The sequence below is a fragment of the Sinohyriopsis cumingii genome, unplaced genomic scaffold (genome assembly GCF_028554795.1).
Source record: "Sinohyriopsis cumingii isolate HCF-2022 unplaced genomic scaffold, ASM2855479v2 utg001311l, whole genome shotgun sequence".
Taxonomy (NCBI): domain Eukaryota; kingdom Metazoa; phylum Mollusca; class Bivalvia; order Unionida; family Unionidae; genus Sinohyriopsis; species Sinohyriopsis cumingii.
Window position 1 is genome coordinate 839736 of NW_028315981.1, and position 14004 is coordinate 853739.

The window sequence follows — 14004 nt, forward strand, 5'->3', positions numbered from 1 at the left end:
TGGTTCTGGCTTGTCTCAGCATTGTCCTTTCCCGTTGCTGGACCTTATGTTAACATAGATCTCTTCAATTTCTATCACCGTTATCCGACGGAATTAAAATTCAATCATGCCTCCCAAAAAGACCATTTCATCCGTCGCAGGCGAAGATAGATTGCGAACCTAGCCCGTACATTAATCTTAAAGGTTACGTGTCACGCTCTCCACGATAAAAACGTGTTGCTGGAATATATCTGACTTTGAAAACGCTTTGCCTGAATTATGCAGTAATTACAGACCATATATATCACCATGTTGAAAACACCTTAACTGAAGTGGCATAATGTGACACAATACGGACTATGCCATCGAGAACACTTTAATGAATTGTGAATGATTTAAGACCACACTATATCATGACCGTGATAACGTTTTGGCAGAATGCTAGACTATAGATACGACCACACTGGGAAAGCATTATTTTATGGAAGATATATATAGTTTTGAACATGCCTGATCGAATTGTGTTGAAAGGAAGAGCTATGAATAATGACAATGGGCAATGATAATGCTTTACGATATGAGACCTGTGAGACTATATTCTGAGAATGCGTTACTTGCACCGTGCAGGAGTTGAGACCAGAGAGAGAGAGAGAGAGAGAGAGAGAGAGAGAGAGAAAGAGAGATGCAGACAAGCATACACAGAAACACTATATCTATCAAATAGGACAGGAAAATACATTGTTCATAGAATGTATATAGCATGTGTATTAGTTTTGTTTGAAATTCAATTGATCATGTTGATATACAACTCAGCATTTAAACATTGGTAACTGCCTCATGTGACTAAACATGAAACTGATTTAACGTCCAAATAATGGTTGCAGGAAGTGCATCGCATTTGTGATAAATCAGCTTTTTTTCCAGCCGATTTCCATTTCAAATCTGGGAGCCACTGCTGTCGTCTCGATTCACGAAGACACAGTTGTAGAAACTTCACTTTACGCTATACAAACATCTGATGCAACGGTAGACGACAGTGTGACGTGCAATGTTACCTCTACAAGTCCCAGCACTACTGCTTTCAAGACAAAAGAAACCTACCCCGGGTCGGACGGTATGTTGAATTTTATCCTGATCTACAAGGATGTCAGAAAGGCGGCGACTGAATGGTGATGACCGCCGCAAATTGTTAGCTAATTTTACAGATGTGTTCCTACTCCCGAAGAAGACGCTCATTTGAATATTATTTCCTATGCCCCCATACATACTGTAGTGCTGGTGTTATGCAATGACACTGTTACTGAAAAAGTATTCTCATATATTTGTTATTAACTTTGTATTTAATCGAGACATTGTTTGCTCCATTTATTTATTATTCACTCCAACATCACACTTCTCATGGGAGGCGCGGTGTTGAATCATAGCATCGAATCAGCCTCGGTCAATTACCGTTGGGTGACCTTGGGCAAGGCACTTTTTCTGATTGCCTGGGCACTAAATAACCTACTTGTGTTGCTGTGCCTTTAAACACCAAGAAGTCATCAAATCAACAGGTCTCACGACTTGGGGTTAGATTGGAATATGACCGATTTTCCGCTTTCCATCTCACAAATAAAACACTTGACAGAATGCCAACAAATGGAAATAGTTGAAATAAATCATGTGATATTGGGTTTACTGTTTAAAAATACAACCACAGAAACTTCGATCTCAAGCAAGACGAGAGACCATGGTTTTGTTGTATCCATAAGTGCAGTTGTTTAATGTTTGAAATTTGTTCTCACCTGATTAGCTCCGTAAGAGAAAGCAGAAGTATAATATTGTGTCTCATCGCTGTTGTAGACTGAAATTAACCAGACTATGGTGAGAGCTGGCGATGAATCTTGAAAGAACTGATCGTAGATCTAGTCCTTTTTGTGTTAAAAACAGGAATGAACGCAACCATCCTTTTAGAATACAGTTGTAAATTTAAAAGGTAAACACGTAGGGATGCAAGGGTTTTATAATTCTTTAGACATTTAAAATGTGTCTATGTATATTAATTTCCCTGCATTCATTCAATGATACTTAGGATGTATAATTTGCATGCTAGTATAAGCCCCAGAGCTGAGAAATTCCTAAAGGTTTTACGAGGCTGATTGTGTTCTAAGGAATGTTAAAGAATGTTACAAACCCTGGACTTTGAACTCTAGCTTGTTTCTTGCTCAGAGAGCTTGGAGAATACGAGCCTGGTCCTGGTCATAAATGATTAAAAAGGAAATTTGACAGACAGCGATACGACTTCAAGAATTGTTGAGATTTAAATTCAAGAATTGATTACAGCTATCAAAATTATAAAAGTGAAAAACGAATTTAAAAGATATCTTTTGTAACTATGCCTACACCTAACATGAAGTGCAACGATTTGTCTGATATACATTGATCGTAGCTTGTCAGATTTGTTTCGAACATTTACAGCAGAGAATGACAGATCCTACTTCGATATGTATACAACAGTCTGTGTATCTCAGGCTGTTCAATTGTACCGATGTATCAGTTTTCGGTGTCAAGGTCACTATAAAAAGAAAAATGTAGCTTATATATATCCTTAGTGGATAGCGGTCCTGTTTATGTAATTTATAGTATGAACGTGCCTTGCCGATTAGAAGTTCACTGTTTAACTGACGGTTATATGAACAACAACAAAATCTGAGAATGCATTTTTAATTGATTGTCAAAAGTTTCATCATAGACTTTCGACTATATTTTACCTAAAGCGTTTTATTTGTTTCGCATGCAAAGAAAGTAAATTTCTCTCTGTTTTAATTCTCCATATGTTTTGGCTACTAGATAGATATAAAAATCTAATTCAAGTACTTTGGTAAAGATTATGCCACTACTCTAGATAGAAGCGAAATGTTAAAATGCTTATACTGTATACTTTACAGTCTACCAGATATTAAGCAAAGCATATCCAGGTTTTGCTCATGATACTTGCAACCAATATAGGATCAACATCGAATGCTGGGATAGTTATGGATCCAGGGTAAGCAGTTACATCACAGTCAATATAGAGGATAACCAATCACCTGTCTTCACCAATTTAGCAGGTATGTAAACGAGTCCAATATATGTTGGAAAGACACAATTTATCTGGCATAAACGTTTATACAACTTGATAGCTATATGTATTCTGTTTTCTTGTTGTTGCTTGTTTTAAACTAAGTTGACCTTTTATTATTGCCTTTGATCTCTCTCTCAACTTGATAGCTATATGTATTCTGTTTTCTTGTTGTTGCTTGTTTTAAACTAAGTTGACCTTTTATTATTGCCTTTGATCTCTCTCTCTCTCTCTCTCTCTCTCTCTCTCTCTCTCTCTCTCTCTATATATATATATATATATATATATATATATATATATATATATATATATATATATATATATATATTGTAGAACGAGAAACACTTTTGCCAAGATGTAATACGATATAAAAATCTAATTCAAGTACTTTGGTAAAGATTACGATGCTACTCTGGCAAATGTAAATGTCGTGCTTTTGATATGTCGAAATAGTAAATTTTAAATTCTATCAGTATCTCTGGATTTTAATCTTGCAATGCTAATTAATATAAGGCGTAGTGCTCAATAGCGCTCATGCAAAGGACTGGGATTTTTGCTATGCATAGAACCAAACTGATTCCAGGAAGTCGTCTATATATTTAATTTCTTAGACATATAATTTAATCTGAATCAAGTAGATATGAATCATAGTTCAAGCTTTGATACTGCAATTGACCTTACTCGAGGTAATAGCTCGCTCCGCCTACCTAATCACGTGACATGACAGCATGTTCACCTCCGACATTTTCAGAATTGAGCAATAAAATATGGTTCAATTAATGTGATAGATTTATTAAACATGACTGGTATTATTCTTTCAAATGTAAAATTGTCAAGTTTCATAACTTATTCTGCAGTATAGCAATGAAATATGAGGTTTTTTTTTCTCTCAGCAAATCATGAAAATCAATGTTAAATTGGCTTAAGAACATATTCGTATGAAAGGAAGTTCATCCAAAATTAGTATATGGTCATCTCTTCATTAATTTTAACAGCCTTGTGTTTAGATTGGCTCAGAGATACATGAATTAAAAATATATAGCGTAAACAGTTACTGTTTAAAAGTATGACGTTATACACAAACATTTTCTGCTCTGTTCATGAGATGAAATTTTGGTCAATGATGTAAACTGATGTAAATATGCAGACACATGCTAAAAATATCGGATAAATATATGAAAAAATTATTTTTGTATTTGATTAGTTGCAACTTAATTCCCGATCCTTGTTTATGCTGAATGACTGGAAGTAAAATGTCACTCATTGTCTGAAAGACTGACGATTTTACATTATTCTGATACATGCCAACATTACAATGTAAATTTTCAAGCTATAAAATAATGCAATTTCGGGTGTAATGCTTCCTACAGAAGAAAGACCACACAAAGCAAAGCCGGAGGTTAGTGTGTTCTCTATCCATAATTTAGACATTTTCATTTTAACAGATATTTTTTTTTCAGATCTTATTTTCTTTTCATAATTTTTGTCTTCAAATTATCGAGAGGACGTGCCTTTCTACTTTCTTTTGTGCAAACAAATATGTTGTAATTGTCATAAATTGCATTCATGCTTAGCTGATCGTGAAAATCTGGATACTGATTGTCCAAAGTACAAAGTCCCAATTGACACATTTTCACAATTATTAATCGATAAGTTGATGAGTTCTTGCCAAATATGAAAATATTTACGTTATTTAATTAATTATTGCAATAATCAGATTGTGGGAAGAAAATGGCGATTGAATCAACATATGTAGATGTGTCTAATTACGCTAGCTGATGGGTTAATATGTTATCGTGACTAACAAGTGGATATTGGTCAATTAACAAGTACCTGTATTTTATAGCTTCTACAAGCATACATGTAGATCCTGCTACTACCTTTGCTGGCACTGCTATATTTACTGTGACAACTACAGACGCGGAAAATGACAACCTTTTCTACAACTACACGATTTATAACCAACGGACACCTTTTAATATGAGTGCAAGTAAGAAATACTTCTCTGCTATCGAGTTTGTCTTCTAGATCTTTAAATATGATCACTTATTACAAACAAAGTAACAGCTGTTATTCAACTAATGACGAAGATGATGACGATGTTGATGTTGTTCACGGTAATGATGATATTGATGGCACTGTATGTTAAGGTCATAATGTTGTTGATATTGATTTTAGTCATGATCATGATGATAACGATTGCAGTGTGTGGTGGTCATGATAATATTGGCAGTGTGGTGAGCTTGATGATGATGATGATTATGATGATGATGAAAATGATAATGATAATGATGATGTTGTATGTGCTTGTCATGATGGTAATGATAATGATGGCAGTGTGTGGAAGTCACGATGATCATATTATTGGAGCGTGATGATGATGATGGTGATGACGATGACGACGACAAGGATGATGGTGGTGATAATGATGATGACGATGATGGTAGTGTGTGGTAGTTATTATGATAATAATGATGATTGTGATAGCAATGCTGCTGATGATAATGATAGCTGTGTTGTGGTCACGATAATGACGAGATTGATGGTAGTGTGATAATGGCGCCGACGATAATGATAATGATGACGATGATAGTGATAATGATGGCAGTATGTGTGGTCATGATGATAACGAAATTGATAGTAGTGTGATGATGGTGACTACGACGATGATGATGAGGATGATGCGTGTTTGTGATGGTAATGATAATGATGATAATAATAATAGTAGAGAAGAGGAAGTAGATGAAATAGGAAGACGTTGATACACGGTCAAAGGAGGAAGGTGATGCAAATCAGTCGTGGACATTGCGTTCTTTTCACCACTCGCAATTATGATGAAATAAATCAAAATTGGACACTGCAATTAAATTATGTTGACATAATTTAGATTGAATTGGAATCGCCGTTATTAATTTGTTTTGATTAAATGTTATTTTTCTTGTCTAAAGGGACTAGTATTGCTTAATTTCTTCCCAATATTATTGCTCGATTCTATGTTGAAATTCCATTCTTTTCATTCTCACCGGGCTATAAAATCGAGGAATGTCATCCTCTAGATAACGCCAGCCAAATCCAATTACTCACCCCTCGTACTAAGAGGACGAAGTTACAAAGATAATAATGGCAGCGTGTGGTGATCATGAGAATGATGGCCAAATCGAATGACTAAATAGGTTTGAAATAGGTCTTAAGCCCCCAGCATTGAATTCCACTGAAATATCTGATGCACATGTATATTTTAATATACGTACTTAAGCTACCTTTTGTTTTCAAGTTATTGTTTATACATACATACAAACATGCATACCCACACCCATATATATATATATATATATATATATATATATATATATATATATATATATATATATATATATATATGTTGTCTCATTTGACAACATTATATTGCGATGAAAGCAAATTGTTCTTTGGACAGATGCCGTGGTGTCTCTACACAGAAATATCTCAATCCCTGAGGAAAACGGAGCCGTGTATTGGATATCTATTTGTGTGTATGATCTACACAATCATGTATGTGGCAACCTGACTGTCACTTTCACATGTGAGTAACTATTCCTCAATTTTTTTAAACAGTTGAAACATCCTAAACGCACTTCAAAAATATTTGCATTAAATATTACAGGACAAAATCCGCACACCATTTATGTTGTAAAATATTTTAAGATCTTAAATAACATGTTTACCATTATGAATTCAGTTGAATACATCTGACCTATTAAATGTCCGTTGCTGCTTTGAAAAGTATAATCATACGTGAAGTCACTCCAACATTCTTTCTCAATATGGCTTATGTGTATTACAAACTTTTGTTTCTCTGGTTAAAAGTTTTTTTGTGTAAAAGAAACACAAACATAGTCTAGAAATTCTATAGTAAACTGGCGCCATCTAACGACAAACAAGACCAATGAATGAAGTATCTAAACATAGATTTATTGCTTATCACCTTTCAATTCCTGAATAAGCCTGATTACACCACTCATGTTGTTACCCCTTTAATATATATATATATATAACTGTAATTGTAATTCTTTTATCGACTCTAAGGAAAAAAGCGGAAAAGACAACCATCCAATAAAATTAGAATTAAAACAAAAGAACTGTAAGTAAGGAACAATAGCCAGATTGCAACATGTATATGCTAGACCCTGATGCTAATTAATCGCTTTATAAATGTTGCGAGTGTACGCCGACATAAAAATGACGGGGAGAAGCCAGTTGTATATAACATGGCCATAGGAACTTGTTACTGGCGCCTTATTCGGAAGCGTGCGATTCACAGATAAGTGGAAGGAGTTGCCGGTTCGGGCTCAAAAGAACATCAAGTGAGAGTCGTAAATCCACCCTTGACATACTGCCGGGGAGGGGGCAATGTCTGCTAATTATGTAGACCAGGGGTGAATCGACATCCACTCGGAATTGATCAAGGCGTGGCCACCATTGAAATCGCAAGTTTAAATCTAGTGTTTTGAAACTAAACGTCAGTAGTCGCTAAACCATCTTGCGGGAATTACATAAGGAAGTTCTAAGCTACTCCGACGTCATTCGAAATTGGCGGGAAACATTGTTATTCTGGGAATTACAAAGGAGCTTCGGTAAGGAAGCTTTTAGGGACCGGATGAACTGTAGGAAATACCATGGTACAGTTGGTCCCGAGTCTCTGGGAGACAAGAAAAGGAGAGAATGGAAGTGGAGGAAGTGAAGGATGAAGGACGTGATTGTTAGACTGAAGGTGCACAGGATACCAGTCAAGAAATACTACAGATCAATAGATGAGTAGAAACACAGGACAGGAGGAAAATCTATAACACTAAGTCATATGATGAAATAAGCCGTCACTTGGTCGAGTGAAAGACGAGTGATAGGGTTTTGAATATTGAATTTCATTTGAGGAATGATTATCTGTAATTGAATGGCATTAAATATGTTGTTTATTTGAATTTCACATTTTGTGTATTCAGTAATTTAACTGTCGGCATCGCTGACTGGGGGCTCGGAGCTTTGAATCTCTATCACTATTTCTAACAAAAACGAGCCAGGGTGGGTCTTCTGTAATAATTATAGATAATACTGGGAGCACCCCACCCCAACCTAAGGTAATCAACGACGAGCCCCATTACAAAAGCATTTAAATACATCATTAACATATATGAGACTTGTCGTCTGTATCCTTCCCTTAAACAAAAACGCACATAAATTGCACTGAAAAGTGGGAACATAATTAAAAGTGGCAAATCCTGATGAATTAACATCAGTTAATAAAAATATCCTGTTCATTTACTCTATTTGTATAACAAATTTGTGTAAAACCAGAACTGAATGTCGAAATTCAGTTTATTATCTGCGGAATTTCTCGACAGAAGTATAACACAGTATGCTTTCCTAAGTTATATCGGTTAGAATAATGATGGCGGATAAAAGAACAAGATATTTTACCTAAACCTAAGTTCTCATTTTATCAAACAGGGAAAGGCTATTGGCTTACATGACATTGGCACCGCGTGTTTCATCTGATATATTAGTTAGATGTGGATTTTGTACTAATTTAAATCTATCTTTTGCAACAACTAAAATGTTAAATTATACATTCATGTTTTTCTAGCATCCAAAACGAGGCCCATTATAAACAATTTACCGGCTTCAGTGGCAGTTCTTGAAAGCATGACGAGCGGATCAACTATATTTACTGTGTCAGTCACCGATCCTGATGTAGGCGACATCCATAACTTCAGCATGAGTGTTACACCGGCTGGCAGTAATTCCAAGTTTTCACTAAATTCCTTAAGTAGGTATCATGCTGAAATCTATGTTTTAAGACACGTGGATTAAAAATAAAATTATATAGATGTGGTATGACATTACAATTCAATAATTTTGGAAGCTTTGAACTTATTTCACTGAAAGCACGTATTTTAAAGAGGTTATACTTCCTTGTAAGTTTCTGTCAAACCAGTTTTACAGTTCTGTGTTACACGTGCTCGGATTGACTGTTAATTCGAAACTAGTCTAATTCAATTTGCGAGCAAATACAGTTGGAGTTTTGTATTAAATCTCAATTTAAAATTAATCGGGAATGAGCTGTCCTTTATTACATTTTGATGTGATTAATCCCATGTTCACTGGACCCATGTACTTTGTTTTCCTACCAATGTAAGTTTTTGTTTTTTGTTAGTTATATTCCCTGGTCATATTACATTGTCTTTATATTTCTACCAAGTTCAGATAGTATGGATTACAATTTTATACGTGAGTCAATGGTATAAATAAGCAATACATTTCCAAAAGGTGAAACATTTGTTTTAACTCTTTCTTCGAGATTTAAATCTCTCGATGCATATTTATTTGTAAATATTAAAATGCACAAATATGAAGCAAGTAAAGAAATCTTCGTACCTATATTTTAATTTTTTTTGTGTTTCATTTCAGCTGGAGTACTTTCTCTTGCGTCGGGTCAAGCGTTTGATTATGAGACGTTGTCATGGTACCAGATCACTTTCAGTGTTCGAGACCAATATCTAGTTGCGAACCAGTCTAAGATATTAAACATATCAATAACAGACGTCAATGAAGCACCATACTTTGTCAGAACACTACCGGACATTACCTTTGGCGAAGGAAAGGTGTGCAAAGATTTATAATTTTAAGGCCTCGTCTCTTCCATGGCACAGTTCCGCTTTTTTTTTTATAACTTTGTGTGTTTATATGTACACAGCACATACCTTATTTGATGCATTTAGCTGAACATTTAGGGATTATTTAATATAAGAGATCTTACAACTACACGAAATACAATACCCTGACAAACATTTTATTATTAAATTTTATTATTAAATTTATTATTATTATTATCATTATTATTATTATTATTATTAATACCGTTAGTAACAAGCTAAAAGTGTTTCTCGACATTAATTATACATTGCGTTCCACCTACTACAGAATGTTGGACATGGTTTTAAAGATACATGTACTGGCTATAAAAACGTTGTCTATTCTTTCAAACATATGTGCCTGATCAAACTCAGACTACACTATTATACATAGCTCATACCTGAATTGAAGAGATCACTCTAACGCCTGAATGGAGTCACGGTGGCTATGTGGGTTTCGATAGGGACTCACGAGCAGAATTTGCAAGTTTTAATTCTATCCAGACAAGGCTGGGAAATTTGCCATGGTGTGTCGCGGGGAAAGGCACATTGCTTCAATTATTTCCCCACAGAATAAATAAATATAAAAATGTATTAAAATGATATTAGCCAACATTACTGATTTCCTACAACATGGAATGTGTTTTCTTCATCATGAATATCATTAGTCTCTATGGGCTTCATAATGTGAATTAATTAAAGATGTCACATTGTCAGAATATGGAAATAGGAGAGGCATCAAACTTGCCACCAAACTCAAAATCTACGCAGTGGTTGTTCTCCCTACCCTCCTCTATGCTTGCGAGACATGGATGTGAGCAGCCGCCATGTTAAAAAACTGAACCACTTCCATTTGAGCTCCCTGAGAAAACTACTGAAAATCAGATGGCAGAACCAGGTACCGAACACAGAGGTGCTCAATAAGGCCGGCATGACAACCATCCACACCATGCTGTGCAAGTTTCAACTCCAATGGGCTGGCCATCTTGCCCGCATGCCGGTAGAACACCTACCTACGAAGATATTCAATAGAGAACTACACCAAGGAACGAGATCTAACAGTGATCAGAAAAAGAGGTACAAATACATCATCAAGGCTTCGCTGAAGAACATAGACATTGATCCTGACAGCTGGGAGAGTGTCGCTGCTAACCGATCTGCTTGTCGCAGTCAAGTCAATGCTGGTGCGGCAGACTTTGAGCAGAAAAGACTGGTGAAGCAGCTGAAAAACGTGATCTGGAAATCCAGGAACAGCAGTTCCGCAACTCCCGGTCAGCAGCCTGTATTTCCATGTCCCCACTGCAACAGACTCTTCCGGGCCCGGATCGGACTGATCAGCCATCTCCGGACCCACCCATAGTGAATCGATGACATTAAATGGTCCACATCGACACCGATTGACGAACATCAAGATCACCTTTATATAACGTATATTTTAAAATATTTCCCTCATATACTTAGTTTCGTTGTTTTCACATTAACTATTTGTGTACAAGATATCTACACAAGAGCGATCTGGTTTGAAAACAAGACACCGAAATAACTATATGAAGGAACAATCAAACAGTTCATTTAATTATATGGTGATCAAATTATTTTTTAACCATGCTTCCATTAACACCGTTTTTTCCCCTTCAAATCTCATGCTGTGAATAGCTATTAATTGACCTACATGGAAACTATCGCCCCACACAACATATTTTAGAAAATAATACTTATAATAATTGTATTCCTTATTTTATTCTGCCAGTGCCATTCGTGTATAATCAATAATCAGAATTTTCACCACGACAAGAGTGCATAGGCTGTAAGAATATATTACGTTCAGTATTTATATATGCACGTGCCTTTAAAACGATTCCATATTCACATTTCAGGCAGGCAAAGTAGTCGGGACCCCTTCCATACAGTGTAAAGATCCGGACCCGGCAGATGTATTGACATTTTCTATATCCGGTCCGTATCAAGCGTATTTCAATATGAACGGAACCACTGGGAAACTTACACTTGCACAGAACTGGGATCTAGAATCAGGACAAGTCACTAGCACTTATTTGAATGTTTTCTGTGAAGACCCCTCGGGATTGCAAGCTTCTACAAACTTAAATTTAAATATTACCGCAGTGAATGAGTTTGCTCCAGTTCCGTCCTTGTACACTGCCGGTATCAATATAACAGATCAAACGCAAATAACGGAAATTCTTTTAAATATCACAGCAACAGATCAAGATTTTGGTGATGACAATTGTTTTCGTTTCTACATTATTGGATTCGGATTCGGTTCAAAATATTTCACAGTTAAAGGAACTGGTAATTTAGGTCAGCTCTCCCTGTTGCAACAAATTAAACTGAAATTCGCATTCAACGCCACGTTCACTGTTGTTGTTAGTGACAATGAAACATCCCCATTGGTATCTTCAGTTACAGTTACTATATACTATACGCCAACACCACCAGATCCGCAGAAACCGCCTACCTACTGCATGTTGTGTACAAAAGAGGGTATCGCCGTAGTCAGCATTCTCGCAATAGAAGGATTTACCATTTGTCTCATAGTTGTCTACGTTATTCTGAAGTACTCCAAACCTATATATGCAACAACACCAACACCCTTGCCTTCCAGTAATCCGCCACGGTAAGTAGCCAGCTGTTTTTATTTTGATGAATATTCAAACGCTTTTTATATGCCAGAGAAAACCTCTTTTGATGCAGATTCGATCTGACAAAAGGCATTCTGGTTTAATCTTAAAATGACTTTCAATCATTATGTTCTTTCTCTCTCTCTTTATCTCTGTCTGTCTGTTTCTTTATATATATATATATATATATATATATATATATATATATATATATATATATATATATATATATATAACATTGGTTATGTGATAATCGTCATCATTATCATTCTATTCTAATTTGATTGCACTTTAATTCTTTTCCTAGAACGGTGTTGCTATGTTGGAAGGTCGTCCATTGATTGTTATAAGGTCTTGAGTTATATGACACAGGAGGAGCTATCTGACCGAATCTGTGACCATCAATGGACCTACATTAAGCTTTACTTATGGATGCTTTTTAACTTTGTAGATTTGTGTATATCAACATACGAAAGTCCCTATACATTTTATATTAGGTTATCGCCAAGTTCTAAAACATTGGCCCACATATTACCAAACAGTTGCAAAACTTTCACACTTAATAAAACACTATATCATCTCTGTTTGATGTGATGTGTAATGTGATTTTGATTTTTAACGTAGCTTTAACAATTTTTCAGTCATATCGCTACGATGTCTGCAATGTGGCAGTTTATAGTGATGTCTAGCACTGGGGCATCATGCCGCAGACATGTAGCATGATGTCCCACCCAGTCACATTATCCTGACACCAGGCCGACCAGTCCTAACACTAACCTCTTAATGCTGAACGCCAAGCGAGGCAGCTGTTAGTGCCATTTTTTAAGTCTCTGGTATGACTCGGCCGGGGATCGAACCCACGACCTCCCGCATCCGAGGCGGACGCTCTAACCACTAGGCCACCGGAGCGGTCATCTCTGTTTGAAGATGAAATGGTATTATTGAAGCATACCCGTTCGGTCTGGCGAAAAATGACGTACGAATCAAGGACGAGAACGAAGTTTCCCAATTAGTTGCAGTCCTTCCAATATTTGTAGTCAATATCCAATGTATTAAGATACCAGACAAATCCCATATAATACCCTTAGTGTAGTATCAAATATCAACAGTGTTTGGGTGTGGAGTTTATCAAATCTCTAAGTTTCAATACAATCTGATTCAACTCTTTGATATAAATTTGGACGTAGGCGATCTCCCCTACTGATGATTCACTCATATAACGCCTGTCCCTTAAGTTCTTATCTCGGCTTGACCAACGTAGAAACGTTAGAAAGCTTGCCAGTAGCTTCACGTGTGTCGGTACTGCTTTTTGGGGTGTGTCATGGTTCTTATGCAATCAAATATAATTACCCCCATGTATTGCCAATCACGTGCTGAACGATGGCGTTCAACCGCTTTCGGCTCGTTCTCATTAGTTCTTGATGGTAGTATCAGAAATTGCAATCGTACAGATAGTAGTTAATTTGGTTCATATTATTTAAAAATATTAATCTATCCCGGAAAGATAATCGTTCCTTTTTCATCTAAAAAGCATTGACACAGATGAAAATATTTTCATAGAGAGCTCTGTTTTGACTTATACACAATGATAAATGCTTTCTAAAACCTTCATATACAC

General features: G+C 36.0%; 1 protein-coding gene across 1 annotated transcript in view; it reads left to right on the forward strand.

Moving 5' to 3' along the window:
• LOC149772655 (uncharacterized) overlaps nt 1-14004 on the forward strand; it is a 52362-nt gene that overhangs the window by 35471 nt on the left and 2887 nt on the right. The window contains exons 14-20 of the mRNA XM_089947528.1: nt 904-1093; nt 2907-3068; nt 4926-5069; nt 6516-6641; nt 8700-8882; nt 9524-9717; nt 11625-12382. Of these exons, the coding sequence (XP_089803654.1) occupies nt 904-1093; nt 2907-3068; nt 4926-5069; nt 6516-6641; nt 8700-8882; nt 9524-9717; nt 11625-12382 (1757 nt within the window). The remainder of the gene's footprint in view (nt 1-903; nt 1094-2906; nt 3069-4925; nt 5070-6515; nt 6642-8699; nt 8883-9523; nt 9718-11624; nt 12383-14004) is intronic.